The sequence below is a fragment of the Lycorma delicatula genome, chromosome 7 (genome assembly GCF_047948215.1).
Source record: "Lycorma delicatula isolate Av1 chromosome 7, ASM4794821v1, whole genome shotgun sequence".
Lineage (NCBI taxonomy): Eukaryota > Metazoa > Arthropoda > Insecta > Hemiptera > Fulgoridae > Lycorma > Lycorma delicatula.
In genome coordinates, this window is record NC_134461.1 from 11,508,157 (window position 1) to 11,535,778 (window position 27,622).

General features: G+C 28.7%; 1 protein-coding gene across 2 annotated transcripts; it reads left to right on the plus strand.

The window, feature by feature from the left end:
• The first annotated feature begins 1,154 nt into the window (after positions 1-1,154).
• On the plus strand, positions 1,155-11,048 carry Dim1 (thioredoxin-like protein Dim1). 2 transcript variants are annotated; one of them, XM_075371252.1, is made up of 3 exons: positions 1,155-1,316; positions 5,691-5,827; positions 10,691-11,048. In XM_075371252.1, the coding sequence occupies exons 1-3, from the start codon at positions 1,293-1,295 to the stop codon at positions 10,902-10,904; spliced, it is 375 nt and encodes a 124-aa protein (XP_075227367.1). In that variant the 5' UTR covers positions 1,155-1,292; the 3' UTR covers positions 10,905-11,048. The 2 variants fall into 2 exon arrangements, with proteins under 2 accessions (XP_075227367.1, XP_075227366.1); XM_075371251.1 differs by lacking the exon at positions 1,155-1,316 and adding an exon at positions 1,773-2,272.
• Positions 11,049-27,622: the final 16,574 nt, after the last annotated feature.

Consider the following 27,622-nt stretch of genomic DNA (forward strand, 5'->3'; position numbering starts at 1 on the left):
ACGGTTGGGGCCCTAGGGCGAGTAGAAGAAGAATGATTCTCTCTGTGGCCACCTCAATTATGCTATACGCGGTGCCAACGTTGGTTGAGGCTGTAGATAAGAAAAGAAATGCTAATAAATAAAATCTCCTCTCTTCAAAGAAGGGCGGCGTTAAGGATAGCGTCGATATATCGTACCGTCTCAAGAAATGCTGTAGAGGAGATTGCCGGCGTTCCCTCGGTTCACCTTCGAGCGAAGCAGCTCGCGAGGACATTCAACGGAATGAAGAAAGATGCATCTGAGAGAATGTTGCAAGAATGGCAAGCTCTAGCAAAGGTGACTGGACGAGACATCTCATTCTGAGGCTGGGCCTGTTGATTCGGAGGGGGCATGGTGAGGTGAATTATTACCTGACGCAGCTACTCTCCGGACACGGCGAGTTTGCGAAATAATTACACCGCTTTCATAGAAGTAGCCCGCGGTGCATATACTGTGATGAACCGGAACATACGCTGTATAGGTGTATGAGATGGGATGAAACGAGGAAAATGTTGGGGCTGCCATGAATCACTCCAGAGACCACCGTGGGTTATATGCTACGAGTTAAAACGGAATGGGACACTGTCTCAAAGATGGTATCTGACATTCTCAGCGTCAAGGTGAGAGAGAGCAGAGAACTAGTAGAGTTGACTATCAAGGAAAAGCCCTAAGATTTAGGGTAAGTTTAAACCGGTGAGCGCTGTGGGAGGGGGGGGGGGAGTGAAGGACAGCCTCCTGCAGAGCTGCCAAGTTCCAAAAAAGACGTGCCAAGTTCCGATGCAAATAATTATATTCTGCAATAAATTACATGTTTTATTACTAGGTCATGTTAGCTAGTAAAGAGTTTTATTCATTCGTTCCAATAAAAAATGTAAGCCAACGGCTGGCGAAAGAAAGAATGTAATGAAAGAAATACCAACTTGCAACTATGCAAATATCTTTAAATTAGTTATTTGTTTCATTTTTATTAAGTATTAGGAGTGTTATTTCTGGTAACATTTTTTCATTAAGTTGAGAATAATTACGATTAAATCTTTGATTGATGAAATATTTATATATTAATGAATAAATTATGTTTGTTAAGCAAGTTTATTTCATTTTTTGTTAAAACCTGGCAGACTGCCGTTGTTCATGATAAAGTGAATTATGATTTTTTATTTGCTTACATAAGATTTAATACTGTATATTTCTGCAGCATTTTTTTTTTTTAATATATCACATTATTATTAAATCTCCTGCAATATAACAGATTATACCTGAAGCATATCACGGGGATGGAAGTGCGACACGTAACGAAGGTGCGTATTCGCGCAAGATAGGTTAGAAATATGGAACGCTTACACGAAACGAGGGCAAATGAAGAAAATATTTGCAATTACTCAAATATATTATTATAGGATACCTTACCTACGCCTTCACGTCCAGTTTATCCTTCATAAAGATGCAATATAATTTCGATTAGATCTTATAAATATTATAGTACAAAGCGTTATATATAAACTTAAATGTCTAAATAAAAACTCCCTGATTTCATACATTTTTCTATAATTTATGAACTGTAGGAATTTATTGTCATGTTACGAGTTTAATTTCATCTTCGAACTAGATTTCAAATTGCAATTAATTGTACTCTGACTGCATAACCATTAATTGAACGAATGTGAATCAAAAACTGGACACCAGGAATAGAAGTGTATTGAATGAGAACGAGAACGGATAGAAGGCAGAGAAGATGCCTAGATTGGTAAGAGCTGGTAAATAGTAAGTTCTGCTGCCTGCGTGGAACGAGTAGTAACGTCTCGGCCTTTGATACGGGGTTCGAATCCCGGTCAGGCATGATATTTTCACACGTTACAAAATTGTCATTTCATCTCATCCTCTGGTATACCTTTCCCGGAAGCTAAAAAAAAATTAGCAAGTTCTATATGAACGAATAAGTTGTTACTCAGGAATCAGGATCTGTAACGAGGACTTAGATTACTCTTAATCAGGAGCAACGAGACGGTGTTCTGATAGAATTGTCTGTAGTGACCAGTTCATTTGAAATAGCCGTCTGTGATTTCATGCCTGCTATTGCATGATAAAGTCTGGTAGGTTCTGTACTCTATTCTTGGTGGTACTCTAAACTGAAGTTAGTTGTATTTGTAAAAGTGAAAGAAATTTATAATACTTCAAAATGTCTTATATGCTAGGTCATTTACATAATGGTTGGCAAGTGGACCAAGCGATTTTGTCGGAAGAAGATCGTGTTGTGGTAAGAAATAAATTTGGTTTTAACTTATCGTGTCTTCAACAAAAATTGAATGGGAAGCGTAATTGTTTCTCCCCAATCAATTGCTTTTGTTTTTATTTTATATTTTTGTTTACGTATATTTTTTTGTATCTTTTAGTTAGTAGTATTTTTTATTTTTTTTAGGTTATGTTTGTTTAATATTTTTCTGTTAAATTACATTGTCAATTGAAAAATAGTTGTTAAAAGACCGTAAATTTCAGTTAATTTATTATGAGGAAATGCTTGAGTAATAATTTACTCGAACAATAAAATACTAGTAATAAATATAGAAAAAATTTGAATCTTATCTGTTATGGAAGAGACTAAGAAACCTTTTCTTTTGTAAACGTATTATTTGTTTTTTAAATTAAATTTTCGTAGTAAAATAAATTTTTAAATTGGTTGTGTAGTTTGTTAAAAAAGAATAATTATTTGATAATAAGAATTAATATTTGAAATATAGATACGAATTTAAGTTATAAATTGTTTGATTGCTTTTAAACACAGTGGGTTTTGTGAAAGACCATGTACTGTAATTTTTAATATTATTATTATTATTATGTTAGTTACTGGTGTAATAATGATTGAAAATCCTTCCTATATTACAACCGTGTAGTTTTCAGTTTGGTTTACTGTTTCTGATTGTATGGTTAGTAATCCAGTTGTGATAATTGTAGTGTTTCTGTTTGTCTGTATTATTGTGAAATATTTTGGTGCCTTGATAAATTTGTGTAGGGTGATTAAATTGATTGCAATTATAACAGAATTAATTGTTTTCTTTTTGGCCACCAAGCTTCTACTGTGAATTCTTTGACCATTGCTCAATTTATGTCTAGAAGTTTTATGAAACCAAATGCTAGAATTTTTAACTACAAATTCCGAGATCTTGTATCTTTACTTTGATGTATGTTCTGTTTCTGCAACTGGTGAAATTACTTTCATTTATCATAAAATGGCTGTGATATTGGAACTGCTTTGTTTTCAAATAAGGAAGGATAAGTTGAACAATGTTCTATGAAGAACTCTGTGAGTTAAACAAAGAGTATTACAAAGAGTATTTTAAATTCAGAATGATTTAAAAAATTTTTTAAGTGTAATAATATTCTGATTCAGTGCAGATTAAAGAAGAAATTATTAACTTTTTAATAGTAGAAGATAAAAATTGCAGGGTACTTTTCAAGAAGATGCCTGTAGCCGATCTGAGTTAATAAGTTTTTAGAAGGTGTCACTGAACGGAGAAAATAAATAAATACAAATTATAATGTAACTTTATGTAATAAATAAATATAATGCAACCAAACTTAACCTATATATATATATGTGTGTATATTTAGTTATTTATATAAATGTATTATACAGTGCACCTTCAATTTATGCAGGTGTTATGTTCTGGAAGATTTCTGCATATAATGAAATCACATAATTTGAGACTCACATTTAATGCAGATATAAGGTTTGGTTCTTGTTAAATATACAGTAAATGATATATGTAAATTACTGTACCCAAAAAATACTTTATTTTATCATTTTATTATTGTAGTATTGTTCCGTTCCACATTGAGCTGTCCAGTGCTGCTGCGATCTAGTGGGTGCTAGTGCTCAGTGGAGAGTTCCGCTCTTACTAGCATTCGGCGCTCGAATCTGATCCAAGGTGGTCACATCATACTCTTAGTCCGGATGGACTCCATTCTTTGTTCTGATGAACGTTAGCTTTAATGTTTTATTAAATTTTTTATTTTTATATGTCACATTATACGTTATGTTTACAATTCATTTCATTAACTGTCAAGACGACAATTCATTAAACCGTTATTCAACAAGCACCAAGGCATTGTCTTCATTCATCACCTATTAATGTACAGTCTAACCTCGGTCTATCATTGTGCTATTTTAATGATATTTAATGTATGATTTTAATGCAGAAATGCAGGTTAAGTTCTTGTTTATACAATAAATTACTCAAAAAATACTGTACTTTATTATACTATTTTATTATTTCAGTATCATTGTATTATTTTAATGATATTACAGTACAATGTATGTATTTAAAAAGAAAAAAAATACATACTATTTATTTATTTTCTTCTTTCAGTGGTGTCATATAACAACTAACTACAATGAAAACTGACTAAATACAGATCAGCTGCGGGCATATTCTTGAAAAGTACCAATTACAGTAAGATGTTTTCAATTAATACTAGATTGAATCTTCAGTAATTTTGAGCAATTACTTGATCACCTTCAGTTTTGTTTATTCTTTAATATGCAATAGTAAATATGCTTAGAATCTTGAAAACATTAGATATAAATATCAGAAAGGAGGTTTAGACAGTTTGACTTGTGCAAGATTGAAGGTTGCACTGTGTTATCAGTACCCAAGTCAGCAATCAGTTTTTTGAGTTGTGGCGATCTGTTCAGATGGTAACCTGTTTTGTGGAGATAGGTTAGGGTTAAGGTTAAAGTTTTGTGGAGAGGGGAATAAACCATAATAGTTTGTGTTTTATTACTATTAAGGTTAGTACCTTAAGAAAGGCATGTTGCTAGCCACAACTCAATGTTTAAGATCTCAGAGGTGCAGAAACTGTGTGAAGATAAAATGGATTTGATGAGCGACGAACATTGGAATCATTATTGTGAAATGGTTAAAAAAATCGAAGGAGGCAAGAATTGTTAATAGATTCTGTGACAGTATCTTTCATTTTCTCTTTACGTAGTGACAGTTACACTGAAGATACTGATTACAGCAAGGAGAGTGTTGTAGCTGAGGAATTAAACAATTAAATTTCGGTAAGTAATTAAAGTTACAGTAATAACCATCTATTGCAGTATTTACCATGTAATTGTTAGTAGGTAATATTTTATCTGTTATTACATTTTACAATGTACAGTACAGAATTAGCTGACTGTATTTCATTTCAGAATTGTTGCATTCATTTGTTAAAAATAGAACATTTATTTTGTAAGGGGGATTACTAAGAGCGAGGAACATGTTTTTACGTTGGGTAGAAATTGTTGCCACACCAAGCTTGCTGTTGCTTGGCGGCAACTGTAAATATATGTAAATTTACTGCAAGAATAAATTGAAGTACAAAATTATGCTTTAAATACTGTTTAAGTATTTTACTTAAAACTTAGATGGCTATTTGAGTTATTAAATATATGTTGATACTATTAATAATTGTATAGATTGTCAATAATGCTCATTTAGGTTTAAATTTTTGTATAAATGGTTTCTAGAGCATAATGTTGTTTTCCAACATATTTTAATAGTTGTTTGGCATAGCCCTTTATTTATACTGAATAATATTTAGAATTAAATATTTATTTTATTTTTAATGAACTGGACAGCCATCTTTAACTTGTTATTTGTTCCTTATAGTGTTTTTTATCATGTTTACAGGTTATCAGATTTGGTCATGATTGGGATCCAACATGTATGAAAATGGATGAAGTTTTATATAGTATTGCAGAAAAAGTTAAAAATTTTGCTGTTGTTTATCTTGTAGATATTTCAAAAGTACCTGATTTTAATAAAATGTAAGTTTTTTTAAAAATTTATTTACTTACGTTATAATTATTTGGAATAATCAGTTAATATACAATATAATACATATGGCAGCTGCATTTTACAGTTATAATTATAGACTTATGATCTTTATTTTTAATAATTTGACAAAATATGAAAAAAGAAGGAATTTAAAACCATAGAATTTAATGGTGTATGTTTCAAGTTTCATGGTTTTTAAAGAGTCTTTTTACATCTTTTGTGATATATACAAAAATAATTATATATTTTTAATAGTTATTTGCTTTTTTTTTATAATAAGATTATTAGATTAATAGATTTTTAATTTGTTATTGATTGTTAGATTATTAGATTGTTAATTGTTAATGTATTAAAAAAGTACATTTTATTTGCTACAAACACTTAGGTTTATTATTCCATATACTCACCATTTATAGGTTCATACTTTTCCCAGTGTTGAACCAGTTTTCTCAATCCATCGATGAAAAATGCTGGTGGTCTTTCCTTTATCCACAACCTCACTCTATCCTTCAGTTCATTCATGGTGAAATGAATATCCTCTTTAATTGCGTACGGAAGTGAAAATTACAAGACACCAAATCTGGTGAGTGTGGAGGTTGTGCAGTAGGTTCAGATTTTAACTTTCTGCAAGTTTGTGCAGTACATATTGCTAACAGTTCCTAACCCAGTTGTGCAATACTCATTCTTTCAATGCCTTTCTGGAAGGTGATACGTTACTATGTGTTTGAGGAATATCATTAACAATTTACTGAGTTATTCCCAGTAACAAATATCAACAGATAATTGTAGAAAACTATGACACTGAAAGAGATTCATAGTAAATTTAGAATAGAAAAATCATTTTGAATCGATTCATCCATCTCCATTTTGGTACTTCTCGTCAGTCAGCAACCACTATGACATTCATCCTCAATATTCGCTTCACCAGCTTGAGATGCACAAAATGTTGCTTATCTATTCTCAGTATATATATATATATATATTCATGAACAGCTTTTAGATGACAATGAATGTTATTTTAACTTTCACTTTTTTCACTGTTAAAAATTTAGTCATTACTTGTTTTAGATGTGTTGACTTAGAAAATGTACATGATTCCATTACATTGGTGCTAACAGATAAATGAGAGGGCAGGGATCAATTACTTTTGGAATGTTAGTAATAAGGGAATGAATCTACAAAACGGTGGCCCTGTTCTTTAGGCAAAAGTTTTCTGTAATATCAACTATTATTAAATGCTTCCTTTCATATTTACTATTAAAAAAGTATTCAATTACGTCCAGAAACATTAAACACAAATAATTGATACAAAATTATGACTTTATTTGCAATCTTAAAAACATGAAAAATTGAAAAAAAAGAAAAATTAGTTCCAATACTGTCTCTTCCAGTAATTTCTGAGAAAATTGTTATAAAATTAAGTCTGCTTTTTTTAGATTCGGGGAAAATTTACTTTGTTAAAGTGTCTATAAAATTATAACTTAATAAACAAATTAACTTTAAGAGAAATTGATTTTGAGAAAATTGATGTAATTAAAATTAATGACAAAATAATTTTTTTTTTAAATCAATTTTTATTATGACCAACAGAGAAAAAATTCTTAAAATGTTGCCTACATTTTAAAAATTGTTCTACCTATATTGTTGTTACGCTTTTGTTTGTCTTTTAGTGTGTTTAGATACTTGAAGCACACTAATCTACATAGTGATCTGTTCCATCTCAAAATATCCCATTCATTAATATAAGTATCCCATTCATAAATGTAATAGTAGTAGTAGTATTGTAATACTGAACTCATGTCAGTTAGTACATTGATATCCTTTACTGATGAAGTAGCATACAATTATATTTGGTTCCTAATTTAACCTCTGAATCAAACTTCTTTTGTTTTTTTAATTAATGTCTGGTGCGGTGATAATAGGACAAGCTCTGATTACACCTCGTGCCCTTAATCATAGAGTCAATGATTAAGGGTCGATGACTTTGAATCCTTTCGAATTCTCTTAATGGGGACATAGACTTTAGTGTACACAAAAATGTGTCAGAATGAATTTTTACACAGAATTTTATTTTCCACCCAAGAAATAAAAGATAGCCCAAGATTGTTGAAGAAGACAGTTACATATATAAATTATTGTACTGAAATGTGCATTGAAACTCCATGTGGTTATTTTGAGATTTGATATCACTATAAGTTAAATAATATATAAAATTAAATAATAAGTTTGTTTTCTTATAAAATTATTTTGAGAGAAGTAGAAACCTACTATCCCTAACTCATAATTTGTAGTACAACAATTTTCAGCTTTTTTTGTTGTGCATGATGGTTTTGCAATAAAAATGGATTTTTAAAAATTTTATTCAGTTTTTGTTGACTTAATTACATCACTTTTCTTAGAATTAAACTCCATACAAATTTTAAGTAAATTAAGGCCAAACCTAATAAAGCTTACTTTTCAACTCTAATTCTTTGCTTTATGACAGTCTTTGAAACTATTGGAGATACAGCTCTGGGACATTATTTTTATTTTCAGCTTTTAATAAGTTCATATAAAGCCTTAAATTTGCTCAATAATTTGTAAGTGTAGAGCTTTAGTCTGTAGAGTTAACTTGCTGTAACTAGAAAATGAAGTATTTGTGTGAAATCTTTTCATTATGTTGATGAGAGGATGTTAGTATAAAATTTGACAAACCTCTGTAAACTGCGGGATTTATATATTTCTGTTTTGTAGTAACACATATATAATTTTAATTATTGCCTTACCTATCTACATTTTTTATAGAATTTCCTACTTGTTTTGCCACATCAATGTATCAGGATCATCAGGAATGAAAATCACGCCACAAATTATATACTAATAAAGCACGTAACCAAAATGCGTATTACCAGTTTAAGTGTAAGCCTGAACTAAGGTTTTAAGACTACCCACCCAGTCTAAGTTCAGGCCTACACTTAGACCAGGTAACACAGCAATTTGCATGCGTGCTTCTTGTAAATTTATAATTTAATAGGCATATTGTGGTGTGTTTTTTTGCATGTAAGACTGACAAATTGTAATTATGGACATTTTCATTCCCTGATGATGCTTATATATTGATGAGGCAAAACATGTAGGAAATTTGTATGACAAATGTATGGTAAGACAATTAAAATTATATTTATATGTATTTTTAACAAGAAATAAAAACACACTATGATAAATGCTGATTAAAAGGTTTATGGTATATATAAACAACTTAAACTGATCAACTTAAACTTAAACTGACCATATATATATGGTGTAATTTTCTTCTAATTTAATCTTCAGTGTAATAAATACAACTAAAGATGTGGATTTCCATGAAAATGTTGTAAAATATGAAGTAAGGTATGTATCATTTTACGCACTTAGGTGGATAAATTGTTTATAATTTGTGTATTAGTACAGAGGAATATGGGTATTGACTTTAGAAAAATTATATATTTACTATTATTAACTTAGTAAAACCAATTCTTTTTTTGTTATTGTGTCTGTCCATATTCACCTCTGTAGTAATTATGTCCAAGACAAAAGTATAACACAGTTTTTCCACCAACAGTACTGGATTCAATAATGCCTCTTACCGTATGCTTATTGTTTTTTATTGTGGCTTGGCCACGTGGAATACTTTATTTCTGACTACTTATGTTTTGGGTTTGATGTGTATTTTTAAAAAAAACATTTTTATTAACTGACAATGAAGGAAACCCTCAAAAACACTATTAAATAAAAAAACAATAAGCATAATGTAAGAGGCATTATTGTATTCTGTACTGTTGGTGGAAAATTGTGTTTTATTTTGTCTTGGATATATATATATATATATATATATATGAATTCCTGTATTTAAAAAAAATAATAAAACATATTGCAAGGGAAGGTGAAATTAATATAAACATATGCATATGGAACTTTCTGATATGATAGGCTTGTGACTGACTAGACCAGCTGTTTAACTGCTATAGTGTTTGTTATAACCTGTATTTATGAGGCTCGGCAGATAAATTTTGCACATATGCGTAGCATGGGAATGAAAAGAGATATTGGAATGAAATAAAAAGTGAATAAAAGTACAATACCTTACCTATAAAATGCAGTATTTATTTTTTAATATAATCCCTGTTTACACTGATACACTTTTCCCAACGTGTGACAAGTTTTTGCATTCCATCACTGAAAGATTCTGCCGGTCTTTCTAGGATCCAAGTGGCCACAGCTTCCTTCACCTCATTGTTGATGGTTTTTGATTACCTTTGAGATCACTCTTAAGATGAGGGAAGAAGTGGAAGTCGCACGGAGCCAAATCTGGCGTGTTTGGAGGATGCGGAAGAGAACTTCAGCTTGCAGAGAACTTTCGGAGAGTTTGCGCAGTATCCATTGTGCATAGATTTTATGGTAATGCAGTTGCTTGATAATATGGCCTACTCGTTCTTTAGATATCACTAACTAAATAGCAATGCGTTGCTGGGTGATTCACTGGTCACTTTGATCAATAGTCCACCTATTTTTGATTCGAGGTGTGTTCTCAATTGTTGCTTTGCCTGCAAAATTTCAGTGCCCACCTATTCACAGTACTCCTGTCTACAGTAACTCCTGTCATCACTGCACGCTGTTTTAACTGTACTCAACTCCATTTTAACTGCTACTGAAAATAAATCTGTAAACAGATTTCAATGTAATGTATTATCATGGTATTGTACAGGGGGATTTTAGCTATGAAGTGCTGCCATGTCCAACTCGATAGTAGCTTTTGTCTCATGTAGCACACTAGTGTGTATAAACTGAAAATATAATTTAAGAAAGATGATTTTATTTATTATTTTACTTTGCAGGTATGAGTTATACGATCCATGTACTGTGATGTTTTTCTTTCGTAATAAACACATTATGATTGATTTGGGTACTGGTAACAACAATAAAATTAACTGGGCATTGGAAGATAAACAAGAAATGATTGACATTATTGAAACTGTTTATAGAGGAGCAAGGAAAGGACGCGGTTTAGTTGTATCTCCTAAGGATTATTCTACAAAATATAGATATTAAATTTATTTTAAGTGTATTTATTATTATAGAATTGATTTTTTTTTCTTTAATTAAGTAGTGTGTGTATTGTGAGGATTTTTTTATGTATGTATATTTAGATGAGTATATTTTTATATATTGTTTAATAAATATACATTTTTTTTATATCGGTTTTTTGTTTATCAACACTTCAAAGTCAATGTCAAAATTAATCTTACAGCCTCTTGTTAATTTCAGTAGAATCTAAATTTATGTGATGAGTCTTTGCATCAGAAAAATTGCTTAAATTAAAAATTATTTCTAATTACAAAAAAAAAATCTTTTTGTATTATTACATCAGTGAAATTCTGTGAGTGATCTAATTAATTGATTTTGCAGTAGAAATACAAAAAAAAAATGTATATTACAATTTTATTCTTGTCAGCAGTATGGTTAACATACAAAAAAATGGCGAAAAATAAACAAGAAATAAATATTAAAAAACACAGCTGCAAAAGAAAACACTATTCTTTACTATAGGATAATTTTAAAGAGAGCATGCTGGTGACAATTTTCTATATAGTATATATATTTTTTAATTTATTTAATTATACATTATATATATATATATATATATATATAGGATTCGAATGCAGAGTCATACATCTAAATCAGTTCAGCCATTATTGAGCTGCTACGGTGATCAAACATGCATACATCCCATCCATACACCCTAAATACACTCTTTTTTGGGGATTCATGTAATAAATAAGTTCCGTTTCAGAGTACCCATTAATTTTTAGATTGGTTGTGAAAATATAACAACATTTCTGAATAACTGTGATTTTTTAGATCGATAGTGTTCATATAATGTATGCAGAAGTTAGCCTTCAACCTACTAACAAACATTCCATTTGAATTTTGAAAATTAGACTGTTGTTTGCAGAGATATAAGAGCACCCATTGCACCTCCCAAAACAGTGCCCCAGGGGCACCCCATTTGTTACCAGGGGTGATATTCTAGCCTCATACGAGTTTTTCGCTTCACCTCGCCACTTTAACCTCACATGCAGTCCCTTCAGGAAGCCCATTATTATTAAACAGAAATTTTTTAATTTTATATAACATAAATTTAATTCTATTTTTGTATTTAATTTAATTCAAATATTTTTGTAATATTCATTCAATTTGTTCAAATCATTCAGTTCAAACCCAGCTCATACAGTGATAGAGGCTCACAGTTCACAGTTTCAATTCATTAAAATTTAAAATTTGTGCTTCAACCGGCAAATTTCAATTATATATATATATTAGCTATGACACTCCTGATAATATAAGGATTCCAATGCAGGGTCGTACATCTTTGGTTGAGCTGCTATGGTGGAATATACACATACATCCTAAATTTTTATTACACTCCTTTTTGGGCAGTTGTGTTCAAAGTCAACTTCTTTACCACCTAAAAAAGCAAAATCTGTATGCACTGTTGTTAAAGTCAAGGTGATAATCTTCTTTATCTTGTAGGGTTCATATCCATATCTGGTATGATCTACAAGGACATCCGTAAATGCTCTGTTATTTATTATGCTAAAGATAATGCTGACTTGCTTCAGACAGAAACACCATGGAAATAAGCTTGAACAACATCTATTCCATCATGATAATGCACTCCCCCATATTGGCCAGATTTAGCTCTGTATAACTTCTGGTGTTTCCATGGAGTGAAAACTTGAGATGTATCAAGAAGTAAAACCATGGAAGTGAAATGCAAAGTGTTTTAGAGAAATAGCTTGGTTGTGTTTTGAAAAGCAGGTCAAGCATTTGAAGCAGTGTATTGCACTTAAGGGATGGTCATTTATACTCCTCAGTATACGTGTTTTCTTAGGTTATGAGATACCTAAGGCTATGGCATTCATAGCCGTTTGACATCACTTACCCCGTTGAATTTCACTTCTTGTATACTTTTTTTACTTTTGCTATAATTTATCACATGACAATAACTACTATTTATTTTATAATTCTCAATGATTTTAGTTTTATTTATTTTGTTTTTTTTTTTAACATATGATGACTAATGAAGATTGTGTAATCGGTTATGTTTACATTTATTGTCTCCACAAAGTGAATTATTTGTTGGTGTTTGTGTATTCGTTTGAAATTTATATTCAATTACAATATTGGTTTTAAAATATTGTAAAATCAACTGATGAAGAGAAAATTCTTCAGTTGAATGTGAAAGCCTTTGTGGGTTATGAAATCCCAATCTAATTCAAAGTCCGTACAGTCTAATTCCAAGATTGATTATATTAGAAATGTAAGTTTATAGATTATTGTGTGAGATTATGTACCAAAGACTACACAGGAGTATGTAATTTATGCTGGGAAAGAAACAGTTAGAAGAATATTGCAGCATTGACTGTTATGAATTCAATGCAACACTAGATTTTGGCAGAATTCTCATTACAGATAATTGGTACGCAAGTGTACATCTAGCAGAGGAACTGAACAAACGAAAACATGTTTACTTGGAACCCTTAATAAAAATTGGGTGGACAATCCAAAAAAAAAATTTAGAGGAGAATCATTATCTCAACAAAACAAGGAATGTTGTTTTGAAATGCAACAATTATTAACAAATAAAGTTAGAGCATTTTCATTTTTATCCACCAAAAATGGAAGAGAAATGGTTTATATTCATCATAATGGTGGCACTATCAAGAAACCAGGAAGTGTGCTGGATTATAATAAAGAGAGATACTAATTAATAGGCAATACCAAATATCTGCAGACTGTAGTACATAACGGCTCTTGATATCATACTTTGTACAGCCTATGTAATAGAATGCCTACTAGAATGCCTATTCTATATTTAAAAATTTGACCCTTAAGAAGATCCACAATCATTGAGTTTGGGGAAAAGCTGTTTGAATTTTTACTCAATATTGAATCTACTGACAAAAAGACTGAGAAATCTGACCATCAAACAGTCCAATATCAACTTATAAAAACCAAACAACGTTGATGATATCACACTTGTACCAAAGAAATGTATGCTAAGAAGGTTGAGAAGCATCTCAGAAGAAAATGTCAAACATTTTTACAATATTTAGTGTGTGCAGAATACTATTGTGCCTACATTGTTTTATTTTAAAACATAATGTAATTCAATAGTAAAATTTTTTACTAAAGAATAAATTCATACTCTGTTATAAAATATTATTGCTTTAGTGAGGTCAATTTTTCTGGTACAATTCATTTTTAAGTCATTTTTTTTTGGCTATCGCCCAAAAATATCCAATTGGGTTGTCTGGGGAGTGCCTGACCACAGGAGTACTTTAGATGTTTCATTCTTTGAAAAATGTTTCCACTTTTATGACAGTACCATGCTGGAAAACTTTGTTGCCTTGTGGAATTTGTTTTGAAGTTTTGTCACAACCCTTTCCTTTAGAATTTTGATATAACAATCACTTTCAACATACCATCTACTGGAAGTAATGATTGAAGGCCTTCAAATGTGAAACAATCCCAAAACATTTTTTCTGGTAATGATAACAGATTGTTGCATATGAGCCGGTGATGTATTTTCATCTAATGCTTTAATAACATATGGGAACCCTTTGTCCCTGAACATAAAATGTGATTTGTTGGAAAATATAACATTTTTTCAGTTTCTTTTGGTCCAGTTATCACTAATTTGCTTGACATTTCTCCCATCACCACCCCATTCGATCGCCCTAAAGCATAAGACCGAATGTCTGTGCCACAAATGGCTACTTAGCCTCGAAACAGTTTAGTGACCAGTGACCCAACTAGCTCCTAGAGCTATTCTATAAGTATGAGGGAAATAAATGTGGTGCCATACACCACTCGCCATACACCATGCAGTAGTATGCACCATGCAGTGGTGCGTTACCACTCTATAGATGATTATGATTGGTAATACCAATCATAATCGGAGGATTTGGAAACTGACGTATCTATAATAATCGGTGCACCAGACATGGCATTCCCTCGAATAAATAATATAAGATTTTGATTGTTACCACCATCAATCACACTTCTAATTCCAAGATCAATTGTAGGGTCAGGATCAGGAACAGGATGAACTGTTTACCCCCCCTCTTTCAGCCCAAATTGCTCATTCAGGACCATCAGTAGACCTAACTATCTTCGCTCTCCATATCGCAGGATTAAGATCAATTATAGGAGCAATTAATTTTATTTCAACAACAATCAATATGCAACCCAAAGGAATAACTATAGTTAAATTACCCCTTTTCTGCTGATCAGTTCTAATTACAGCAGTTTTACTGCTTGTATCACTACCAGTACTAGCAGGAGCAATTACAATACTATTAACAGACCGAAACTTTAATACTTCATTCTTTGATCCTACCGGAGGGGGAGACCCAATTTTATATCAACACCTATTCTGATTCTTTGGACATCCAGAAGTATATATCTTAATCCTGCCAGGATTCGGATTAATTTCACATATTATTACCAATGAAAGAGGAAAAATAATAACATTTGGACATCTAGGAATAATTTATGCAATACTAGCGGTATCTTAGGTTTTATTGTATGAGCACATCATATATTTACCGTAGGTATAGATATTGATACACGGGCATACTTTACCTCTGCAACCATAATCATTGCAGTACCAACAGGAATTAAAATCTTTAGATGAATACAAGGAATAACAAAAAAAAAATCACCCCAAATAATCTGATCTATAGGATTTGTATTCCTATTCACTATCGGGAGGATTAACAGTAGTAATTCTAGCCAACTCTTCAATCGACGTAATTCTACATGATACATATTATGTTGTAGCCCACTTTCATTACGTTTTTTCAATAGGAGCAGTATTCGCTATCATGGCAAGAATTATTCACTGATTCCCACTAATAACAGGTATAAGAATAAATAAAAAATGATTAAAAATTCAATTTTCAACCATATTTCTAGGAGTAAATTTAACCTTTTTCCCACACCTCCTAGGACTAGCGGGAATACCACGACGATATTCTGACTACCAGTAGTAATTCTAGCCAACTCTTCAATCGACGTAATTCTACATGATACTTATTATGTTGTAGCCCACTTTCATTACGTTTTTTCAATAGGAGCAGTATTCGCTATCATGGCAAGAATTATTCACTGATTCCCACTAATAACAGGTATAAGAATAAATAAAAAATGATTAAAAATTCAATTTTCAACCATATTTCTAGGAGTAAATTTAACCTTTTTCCCACACCTCCTAGGACTAGCGGGAATACCACGACGATATTCTGACTACCCGGATAACTACATAACATGAAATATAATTTCATCAATAGGATCACTAATTTCAATAATCAGAATTATAATATTCATATTCATTATATGAGAAGCAATAGCATTTAAACGAATTACAATCTTCAAAAACAACAAATCATCCTCAATTGAATGATTCTCCATTACACCCCCCCCCCCTGAACACTCATTCAATGAATTACAATTAGTATCTAAGCCATTCTAAGAGTGGCAGAAAATTGCCATGAACTTAAAATTCATTAATAAATTAAAAAATAATTTCCTTAGAAATATCATCATGAATAAAATTTAATATAGTAAATAGAGCCAGACCAATTATAGAACAACTATTAAATTTCCACGACCATACTATAATGATTTTATTATCTATTACAGTAACAGTAACAATTATAATAATAACAATAACAAAAAATAAATTATCAAATAATATATTAACAGAAAATCAAATAGTAGAAACAATCTGAACAACAATACCAGCAATCATTTTAATCTTTATTGCTATCCCATCAATTAAAATTTTATACCTAATAGAAGAAGTAATTAAGCCATCAATTACTATTAAAACAATTGGACATCAATGATACTGATCATATGAATATTCAGATTCAAAAAAAAAATAGAGTTCGAGTCATATATAAAACCACAAAATGACTTATCATCATTCCGACTAATCGAAGTAGACAATCGAATAATTATTCTATTCTCAACACAAATTCGAATAATCGTGTCATCATCTGACGTGATTCATTCCTGAACAATTCCATCAATAGTAGTTAAAATAGACGCAATCCCAGGACGATTTAATCAAATCAGCTTAATAACTAAAAACCCAGGAGTATTCTTTGGACAATGTTCAGAAATTTATGGAATAAATCATAGATTTATACCAATCACCATAGAAAGAATTAACATAAAATCATTTATTAAATGAATAAAAACATAAAAATAAATAAACATTAAGTGACTGAAAGAAAGTAATGGTCTCTTAAACCAAAATATAGTAAACATCGAATACTCTTAATGAAAGAAGCTAGTTTAAAAAAACATTTAACTGTCAAATAAAAAATACATACAATGTGCATCTTGATCCCACAAATATCTCCTATTATATGAAACATTATATTAATAATAACAACAGCCACAATCATAATAAATACAACAAAATTATTCTTTATAACTAACCTAAAACCAACCCAAAAAATAAAAATAAATATTAACTGAAATGATAACTAGACTATTTTCAACATTTGACCCAACAACTAAACTTTTACAAAGAAACTGAATAATTATAATAATAAAAACAATAATTCTACCAAAATGATATTGAACTAAAAAATCTCGAATAAATATAATTATAAAAATAATAGAAAAAACTAATAAATGAATTTAAATCAATAACTCACCAAAAAGAAATCCTAATTATAGTAATATCAATTTTTACATTTATCATAATCAGAAATGTATTAGGATTAATTCCTTATGTATTTACATCAACAAGACACTTAGTAGTATCTATATCAATCGCATTACCAAGATGAATTATAATTACAATATATAGATGAAAAAACTTCACAAACGAAATATTCAAACACATATTACCAAAAGGAACACCCTCAGCTATTTCACCCATAATAATCCTAATTGAAACTACAGGAAATCTTATTCGATCAATCTCCCTAGCAGTTCGACTTACAGCAAATATAATTGCAGGACACCTACTAATAACCCTACTAGGAAACACATCATCAATCACATTAGAATTTTGATTGATGATGTGTTTCCTAGTAGGGTTATTAGTAGGTGTCCTGCAATTATATTTGCTTTAAGTCGAATTCTAATGTTTATTTTGCCGATCCAAATAATCCTAACAGCAATCTCAATAATTCAAGCATATGTATCTGCTACCCTTGTAACACTTTATTCTAGAGAAGTAAAAAAAGACCATGGCCAATTATTTTATCTATAAATGTAATAACAACACTTACAGGAACTGTAAAATGAACTTAAACAAAAGAATACAGTTTGATAATATTAGGATTAACCTTATCAACAATGTCCATAACATTATGATGACGAGACATCACACGAGAAGCAACATTTCAAGGGAATCACACAAATAAAGTAAAATCACTAATAAAGATAGGAATCATCATATCATACAATTATCCTAATCTCATCAGGTATTACAGTAACCTGAGCACACCATAGAATCTTATTAAATAAACTATCAATATCAAATAAATCATTAATATTAACTATCCTCCTAGGATTATACTTCACATTACTACAAAAATGAGAATATCAACAATCAACCTTCACAATAGCAGACTCAATTTACAGATCATCATTCTTTTTAACTACAGGATTCCATGGTATCCATGTAATTGTAGGAACAACCTTCATTGCAATCTCAATAGTACGATGTATAAAAATACACTTTTCAGCCAGACATCACCTAGGACTAGAAGCAGCAATCTGATATTGACACTTTGTTGACGTAATTTGATTATTCCTATACCTTTCAATTTACTGATGAGGAAAATAAAATTAATCTTTCTAGTTCAAAAAGTATAATTAGCCTCCAACTAATAGATTAAAAAAATTAAAAAGATAATCAAAATTACAATAACAATAATTTCACTAAGATCAATCATTATTTTAATAATAATATTAACAATAATAATCTCTAAAAAAAATAAAATAAGACGAGAAAAAAATTCACCATTTGAATGTGGATTTTCAAAAATATCATCAACACGAAAATCATTCTCTACACACTTCTTTTTAATTGCAGCCATCTTCCTAATCTTCGATATTTAAATTTCAATAATTATACCAATAATTTCAACAAAAATAATAAATATAGAATGACTAATTTCATCAACAATTACAATCACAATCCTAATCTTAGGACTTATACATGAATGAAAAATAGGAATACTAGAATGAAGAAATTAAGGAGAATAGTTAAATATAACATTTATTTTGCAAGTAAAAATTATTGAATAATCAATTTCTCTTAAATAGAGTAAAGAAGTAAAATTACAATTAATTTCGACTTAATATTAAGGATAATCCTCATACTCAAATTAACTGAAGCTAAAGAGAAGCTATTCACTGTTAATGAAAAAATTGATAATATTCAGTTAAAAGAATAAAAAGAAAAGGAGCCACTAACTACCTTCCAAGGGAAATCACTTTATTCTTATTTATATAGTTTAAAAAAAAACAATACACTTTCAATGTATAAATAAATAAATTTTATATATGTCCAGAGAAAAAATTCATAATAACAATTTCAATGTTAGGCTTTAAATTAAGCTTAAGTAAAACCTAAGAATATTTAAAGTAAACCTATAAAAAAAAACCTAACCATTTAAAAAATGCAACCAAACCACCTGAAAAAAAATATTCTAATCAACCTACATCAACTAATCCATAACTAAAATAACAAAAATTAAAAAACCGATTCAACAAAAAACCAGATGAATAAAATCTTAAAAACCACATAGAACTAAAAAAATAAAAATAAATTAAACCAAAATAAAAATATAAAAAACTTAATATATCAAAAAACAAAAAAAAAATAAAAACAAAAGTAAAGGAATCAACTTAAAGTCAGAAGGCAGAATAAAAAAAAAATCATCCTCAAATAATCAAAACATAAAAGAACCCACAAATGGACAAGAAAAATATAAAAAAAGAGAAATATTTATATAAAAACTGTAACAAAAATTAATATAAGGAAAAAAAAGAATTAGAAGAAAATAAATAATAAATTAAACGTAAACTATAAATATAAAAAAAAATTCCAAAACAAAATCCTTTGAATAAAAGCCAGAAAAAAAGGAAACCCACATAAACAAATTAAAGAAACAAAAAACGCTGAACTCACATAAGGACATTGGCTTTACCAAACCACCTATAAATCGAATATCTTGACTACCTAAAAAACAATGAATAGAATTACCAGAACACAAAAAAAGTAACGACTTGAATAAGGCATGAATTAATAAATGAATAAAACAAAGAGTTAAAGAACCAAGAGAAAGAGTAAAAAATATAAATTCTCTAAACAAGCAGCAAATCCAGATAAAACCATTGTAACTAAAGAAATAACCATTAAAAAATAAGTATCACAAAAAAAAATAAAATAATTAAATAAACACCAGAAGTTACCAAAGTAGAAGAATGAACTAAGGAAGAAACAGGAGTAGGAGCTGCTATAGCTGAAGGTAACCAATGGAAACTGAGCACTTTTAGTAAAAGAAGCAAACAAAACTAAATAAACCAAAATAATAAAATCATTATTAAAAAAATTAATATAAAAAATATAATGAAAAGAACAAAAATTAATAAATAAACCTAGACACAAAATTAAAAACGCATCACCAACACGATTTATTAATAAAGTAATAAGACCAGAATACAAAGAAACTCTATTTTGATAATAAATAACCAAACAATAAGAAACCAACCCTAAACCATCTCAACCCAATAATAAACAAATAAAATCAGGTATTAAAATAAAAAAACCATACTTAAAATAAATAAAAAAACCAAATAATAAAAACGAACTAAATTTAAATCACCTCTTATATAACCAAGACTATAAAATAAAACACAACCTCTAATTAAATACCAAAGACATAACAAAAACAAGAAATTCAATCAAAAAAAAAAATTAAACTCGTAGAAAAGGAATTAAAAAAAAAAAATAACCACTCAAAAAAAAAAAACAAAATCATATTCAAACAAATAAATACCAAAAACGATTGTAGCAGAAAAACATAGCCTATCCTCATAAAGATCTTTGACATCACAAATCAAAATTTTAAATTAAAATAAATAAGCAAAATAAAAAAAAAAAAAAGTCAAACATTATATAAAAAATAGGAAAACAATGAAGAAGAAGAATATAAAATTCACGAACACAACAAGAATTAATTAAAATTAAATCACCAGAATACAAGCCATGCTGAGTTAAAGAGAAAATCATTACTCTATAACAAGCAGAAAAAAATAAAATAAATATTAAAAAGATAACCGAAAAAAATCTTCATCTTAAATTAGAAATAATCAAACAAATCTCAGAAAATAAATTTAATCTAGGAGGACAAGATATATTCATAACACAAAACAAAAATAAAAAAAAACTAAGTGAGGGCAAATAATTGAGTAATCCCCTAACAAGAAAAAATCTTCGACTTCCCAATCGATCATAAATAATCCCAATTAAAAAAAAAGACCTGATGAAACAAAGGCATGAGCAACCATAAAAGACAATGAACCAATAAATCAAGACTAGATATAGTAAATAATCCACAAATAACCAAACTTATATGACAAACAGAAGAATAAGCAACAAGTACCTTCAAATCTCTTTGAATTAAACAAAATATTCTAACAAAAAAACAGCCAAATAAACAAATACTAATAAAAAAATAACCATAATTAAATAAAAAATAATAAATATAACCTAAACAACGAATAAATCCACAACCCCCCAACTTTAATATTACACCAGCTAAAGTCATAGAACCTGAAGTAGGTGCTTCAACATGAGCCCTGGGCAACCATAAATGAAATCCAAATAAAGGAAACCTAATTAAAAAATAAAATAAAATAATAAACATCAAATAATTATTTAATAAAAAATCAAAAAATAAATAATTAAAATAACCATAAAAACTATTTAAATAAAAAAGGAAAAGAACCAAAAAGAGTATAAAAAATTTAAAAAAAACCTGCACTTAAACGCTCAGGCTGATACCCCTCATCCAAAGATTAATAAAAATAAAGGAACTAATCTACACTCAAAAAAAAAAAAAAAAAAAAATCAATGACAATAAAATCTAAAAATAACAAAAAATGTAAACCTTAGATAATAAGTCAAAATAATAATGTAAATAAACAGACAACAAAACTACAATAAAAAGTCAAATACTTAAACAACAAAAAATATATGAAACCCTATCAATTATAAAAAAATAAGAAATAGAAATAAAAAAATAAAAAACAAATCCACTAAATAAACGAATCAATTATTTAAAACACAAAAAAGGATTAAAGAAAACAAAAAAAAAATTAATTTTAACATAAATCAATCTATCTAAATAATCTCTTCTAGAATTACGAATTAAAAAAACCAATAAAGAAAGTCCTAAAATACCATCACAAACCCCAAAAACCAAATAAATAATCAAAAAATAATAGTCAAAATCAAAATAACCTATAAATCCAAAAATAAAAAAAAAAGAATAAAGTAATAGATATTCAAGCCCTAAAAGACATAAAAGAAAATGCCTACGAACAAATAAAAAAATAATCAATCTAAAAAAATAAATAATTATCATAAGTAAGTTTAGGATAGTTTAAAAAAGCAATGATCTTGTAAATCATAATTTAAAAAAAAATTATCTAAACAAAATCAGTAAAGAAAAAATCATCTTTAGTATCCAAAACTAACATTTTATATTAAAATACTGAATTTTTACAAAATACATAATTTTATCAAATATTATTATATCTCCAATATTTAAACACCCTATATCACTAGGATCAATATTAATTTTTCAAACACCCCTAATGTGCAGAAACAATTCAATAATAATTAAATCATCATGATATCTTTACATTATATTCCTAACAACAGTAGGAGGACTAATATATCAAGACATATATATATCAAGAATTGCATCAAATGAAAAATTTAAATCAACAACAAAAAATTTTTTAATCTGAATAATAACTATAATAGTAAGTAAACTAGATCCAACCACAGAAATAATTATTAAATTAAATGAAACAAAGGAAATAATAACCGAACTAACTGAAGAAAAATCAACAAGAAAATTTTTTAGAATATATAAAATAAATATTACACTAACAATAATAATAATCTTAATTATCACAATAATTTCAGTAAATAACATTGTAAGAACATTTGAAGGACCATTAAAAAAAACTTATGTTTAAATCTATACGTAAATTAAGACCACTAAATTCCTTCTTAATTGATCTGCCAAGACCATCAAACATTTCATTATGATGAAACTTCGGATCACTACTAGGAATATGCTTAATAATTCAAATTATTTCAGGATTATTCTTAGCAATACCTTACTCACCAAGAATTGATAAAGCTTTTAAAAGAATTGTACACATTACCCGAGAAGTAAATAACGGATAAATAATTCGAAACATACACGCAAATGGAGCATCATTATTCTTTATTTTAATTTTCATGCACACAGGACGAGGAATATACTACGGATCATTTAAATTTAAAAAAACATGAATATGCAGATCAATAATCCTCTTAATATTAATGGCAACAGCATTTATAGGATATGTCTTACCATGAGGACAAATATCATTCTGAGGAGCAACAGTAATTACAAACTTAATTTCAGCTATTCCTTATATAGGAGAAATAGTAGTAAAATGAGTATGGGGGGGATTTGCTGTAGATAACCCTACACTAAACCGATTCTTTACTTTTCACTTCATTATACCCTTCATCTTATCAATAATAGTAATTCATCTTTTCGCATACGCGATTCTACGATCTATCCCCAGAAAATTAGGAGGAGTAGTGGCCCTAATAATATCAATCATAATTATCATATCAATACCATTCTCAATAAAAATAAAATTTCAAACAAGATCATTTTACTCAATAAATAAAATAATATTTTGAGCTATAGTAAATACATTTATTCTACTTACATGAATCGGAACACGACCAGTTGAAGAACCATATATTATCACAGGACAGATCTTAACCATAATTTACTTCTCATTTTTTATTATTTTTCCCATGTCAACAAAGATATGAGATAAATTATAAGTTAATAAGCTCAAAGCAATATAACTTGAAATTATAAGAAAGTATAAAATACTATTGACTTTTTAATCACCTTAAAATAATGAAAAACAAAAAAATCCTAAAAAAAATAAAAACCAAAATATAATTTAAAGTAACAGGCAAATAACTCCTTCAACACATATACATCAATTTATCATAGCGATATCGAGGAAAAGAACCACGAACCCAAATAAAAAAAATAAATAAGAAAAACAACCTTAACAAAAAAAAAAAAAATACAATCACCCCCCCAAAAAAACTAAACAAGTAAAAAATCTCATAAACATCATATTTCTATATTCAGATAAAAAAAATAAAGAAAATCTAAATGATCTATACATCCAACTGAATATAACAAAAATAATTCAAATTAAAAGACTCACAATATAAGATAAAACAAAAAAAAAAAAAAAAAAAAAAAAAACAACTTCATAAGAAATTCTCTGAGAAATTCTTCGTATTCAACCCAATAAACAATAAACAGAATTTGAAGACCACCCAGCAATTATAATAAAATAAACAACCAAACCAGAACAGCAAAAAAAAAAAGGCAATAAGAAAATCCAACTAAATTATAACTAAAGGGAAATATTAATCAAAAAATTAAAGAAACTGAAAGACCTAAAATAGGTACAAAAAAATAGATCAAATAATTCCCAAAAACAAGAAAATAAAATTCCCTTCTAAATAACTTTAAAGCATCTCTAAAAGGCTGTAATAAACCAAATAAACCTACCTTATTAGGACCTTTATGAAATTGAATATAACCCAAAACCCTGCGTTCAAATAAAGTAAAAAAAGCAACATCCATAAGAATAAAAATAAATTAAAAAAAAGAACTAAGAATAAACATTTACTAACTGTAAAAATACATTATTAAATTCTAAATTTAAAGCACTTAAATCTGCCAAATTAGTAAATAAATTATTATATTACCAAAAATCCTTTCGTACCAATTAGAATAAACTTATAGAAGATAGAAACCAGCCTGGCTCACGCCGGCTTGAACTCAGATCATGTAAAATTTTAAAGGTCGAACAGACCCGAAACTGTAAAACCTACCCCACAGAAACTTTTAATCCAACATCGAGGTTGCAAACAAATCTATCAATAAGAACTCTCCAGATTTATAACACTGTTATCCCTAAGGTATCTTAATCTTTTAATCAAAATAAAGGATCAAAACTCCATAAAAAAATGTAAAAAAAAAATAAAGATTAAAATTTTATTTGTCACCCCAACAAAATTTAATTCATAAAAATTCAAAAAATAAACTAAAAAAAAATTTTAAACCAAAATAAAGATCTATAGGGTCTTATCGTCCCACTTCTAAATTTAAGCTTTTTAACTTAAAAATAAAATTCAAATTAAATTTTAAAAATAAAGTATAATTTTCGTCAAACCCTTCATTCCAGACCTCAATTAAAAGACTAATTATTATGCTACCTTAGCACAGTCAAAATACTGCAGCTATTTAAACCATTGAGCAGGCCAAACCTTAAATAAATCACAAAAGAACATATTTTTGATAAACAGGCGAAATTATTTTTTGCCTAATTCATAAATAAAATTATTAAATCTACTAATTTAATCATAATTAAAAATTAAAAAATTAATTAAAATCCAGTAAAAAAATAAATAAAAACAAAATTAAATTTTAATCTACAACGAACTTTAAATGATGAAAGATTCTAATCCAACAAGAAAAAGAAAAAAAAAATTATATAAAAAAAAGAGCTTATCCACCTTAATATAAAATTTCAAAATGAAAAAAAAAAGAAATTAACAAAAAGAAATTCTCGATTAAATCGATTTACCAGATAACCAGATACAAAAAGAAATGAATTTCATATCGAAACAATCCCAAACTTATAAATAATTATTCTACAACAAAATACAGATTAAGATAGATCTTCATTATTCGGGAAAAAAAAAATAATTAAAAAATTAATTAACCCTGATACAAAAGGTACTAAAAAAAATTATTATTCTAAAATAAAATTTATTTATCCAATACTGTACAATTAACTAAATTAAAAAAAAATCAAATAGAAAAAGACACAAAAAAAAAAATCAGACAACTGAATTGAACAGTAAAAAACCTTATTGCAAATAAGAATAAACCAAAATCTGATTCTAGATACACTTTCCAGTACATCTACTTTGTTACGACTTATCTCAATTTATGAGAGTGACGGGCGATATGTACATAATTAATAGCAAAATTCAAAAAATTAATTTAAAAAAATTACTATTAAATCCAGATTCAAAATTAATCAAATTAAAAAATCAAAAAACAAAAATTAATGTAACCCATAATAACCTTTTTATAACTGCATCTTGACATAACATAAATCTTTAAAAAGAAAAAGAAAATAAATTTTCATTACACTCAACGACAGAGATATACAAGCAAAAAAAGGTACAAAAAATCGTGAAATATCATTTAAATTACAGGTTCCTCTAAAAAGATTTAAAAACCGCCAGATCTATTAAATTTCAATTATAAAAAATATACTACCTTAGAAAAAAATTACTAATTAAGAATAACAGGGTATCTATCTAATCCTGGTTTAAATTCAAATTTACATAGAAAAAAAAATTTATTATATAAATTTCACCTAAATACAAAATATTAAAATTAAATAAAACTAAATTCTAAAAAAATTAACTTGAACCTGAGGAATAACCGCAAATGCTGGCACAACATTTTTTGGTTCTAAAAAATATAACTTAAATTAAAAAACTTTAACACTGAAAATAAAAATTAACCGTTAAGGATATTTAACCTAACAAAAATTTACATGCGTTATAAATTTAAAGCCAAATCTTAAAACAAAAATCAAATTTTTTTGAAAAATATATTAAAGGAAACCTTAAACCCAAATTTATAAATAATTTAAAAAACAAAATACACCTAAAAAAGGATCTCCCCCCTTAAACAAACCAATAACTTCAAGCTACCCCTAACTGAAGTTAAAATAAAAATTATAGCTTAAACCAGATGAAAATAAACTTAAAAGCTAATAATCTAAAGCTACAAAACCAAAAGATAAAGCTACCCCTAACATTATCACAGTGGTGCATTACCACTCTATACCATACTACTGCACCATGCAGTAGTACCCACTCACTTGTCATGTACCCACATGACCCACTCACTTGTCATGTATCACTAAAATGGGTAGGCGCACCCAGTCTACTACTCAGTGATCTCAGTGACGGGGTCACTAATCCCGTCAGTGAGCAAGAGGCTCACTGAGCCTCTGGGGTCAGCGAGTGGTGAATGCTAGGTGGAAAACTTGGCATTTGTGTCCAGAGCAACCAGTATTTTGATGCCCGAGAGACCGTCCAAAATCTGCCCCAACTTCGCCAACATATCATCGATACTCCATCCAAGCTGGAAGTATTCTGACACCAGTATGACATTGAGCGAACCCCTCATGACTCACACAATGAAGGTTGGCTGTCAGCCCTGACGACGTGAACATAGGCATGCTGTAATTGTTCAAGCAGTATATCGCTACCAGTAGCAGTAAACACAAGTTTTGCAGGATTCATAAAA